The 1,111-nt window shown below is 43.8% G+C and overlaps 1 protein-coding gene across 3 annotated transcripts in view; it reads left to right on the top strand.

Moving 5' to 3' along the window:
• The window catches only part of Usp7 (ubiquitin specific peptidase 7), a 53,207-nt gene that overhangs the window by 19,077 nt on the left and 33,019 nt on the right, over positions 1-1,111 (top strand). Inside the window, exon 1 of one of the 3 annotated variants that reach the window (XM_021185632.2) lies at positions 225-277. The exons of 1 other annotated variant lie outside the window; for it this stretch is intronic. In XM_021185632.2, coding sequence (XP_021041291.1) covers positions 247-277 — 31 coding nt within the window. In that variant the 5' untranslated portion in view covers positions 225-246. Of the gene's footprint in view, positions 1-224; positions 278-1,111 lie in introns of those variants that run through there. One more of the 3 variants, XM_029470335.1, reaches the window with a different exon arrangement.

The following is a 1,111-nucleotide window of genomic DNA, read 5'->3' as shown; positions in this document are numbered from 1 at the left end:
CTTTTTTTCTTTCTTTCTTTCTTTCTTTCTTTCTTTCTTTCTTTCTTTCTTTCTTTCTTTCTTCCTTCCTTCCTTCCTTCCTTCCTTCCTTTCTTTTGTCCTAAAAACAAGAATTTTGCAGGACACTTAAAAAAAAAAAAGAATGTTGAGGTGTACAGCTAAGATTCTATGCATTCACTCCGCTGTGGACGATAGAACCTTCCCTCTCTAGCCCCCTAGACTCGCTGGGCTACAGAGCCATGAGACATGGCTGGGAACTACAGGCTTGGGCAAGAAGGTGAATGAAAACTTCCACACCACTACCTGCATAGCTCATTTACCCCTCAAATGATTGGGGTTGTCGATTAAGTAATACCAGCCCTTTTTTTTTTTTTTTTTTTTTTTTTTTTGGTTTTTCGAGACAGGGTTTCTCTGTATAGCCCTGGCTGTCCTGGAACTCACTTTGTAGAAGAGGCTGGCCTCAAACTCAGAAATCCACCTGCCTCTGCCTCCCGAGTGCTGGGACTAAAGGTGTGCACCACCACGCCGGGCGTAATACCAGTATTAAGATATATATGCAGAATAATCTATACCCTCCCCTCCCTTAACCTACCTCCTTCCCTCCCTCCACTTCTCTGCCCCTATTCTTCAAAACTCTCCTACCTTTTTTCTCCCACACCTCCTTTCTTTCCCTTTTTATGGTACTGGAGATTGAACATAGGGCCTCATGAATATTCTAGGCAAGGACTTTAACCCCCAGCTGTACCAACTCTTTTGTTAAATGTTTATATTAAGTAATATTCTGAATTGAGTTAGTATGGGTTGAGAGGTGGAGAAACCATGTAGATAGAACTGGATTATGGGAGTGAAGATGTGCGGCTCTGTGTGGTGTGACCTGCCCCAAGAATTGGCTCCTGTACTCTGTGTGTTCTGTTTTGTAGTACTGAGTGGTTTTTAGTAGGTTGTTACCACACGTAGAAGAGTCTGGAGTTGGGGTCAAGTGAAGAGATGCTTAGGGCCCCAAAGAGAGAGCTGGAAATTTCCAGCCAAGGCTCCCACATGGTGGTGGTAATACACAAGATGCACTCGGTTAGAGAATTTCCAGCCAAGGCTCCCACATGGTGGTGGTAAT

This window comes from Mus caroli, chromosome 16 (assembly GCF_900094665.2).
Source record: "Mus caroli chromosome 16, CAROLI_EIJ_v1.1, whole genome shotgun sequence".
NCBI lineage: Eukaryota > Metazoa > Chordata > Mammalia > Rodentia > Muridae > Mus > Mus caroli.
This window is presented reverse-complemented; position numbering and strand designations above follow the sequence as displayed.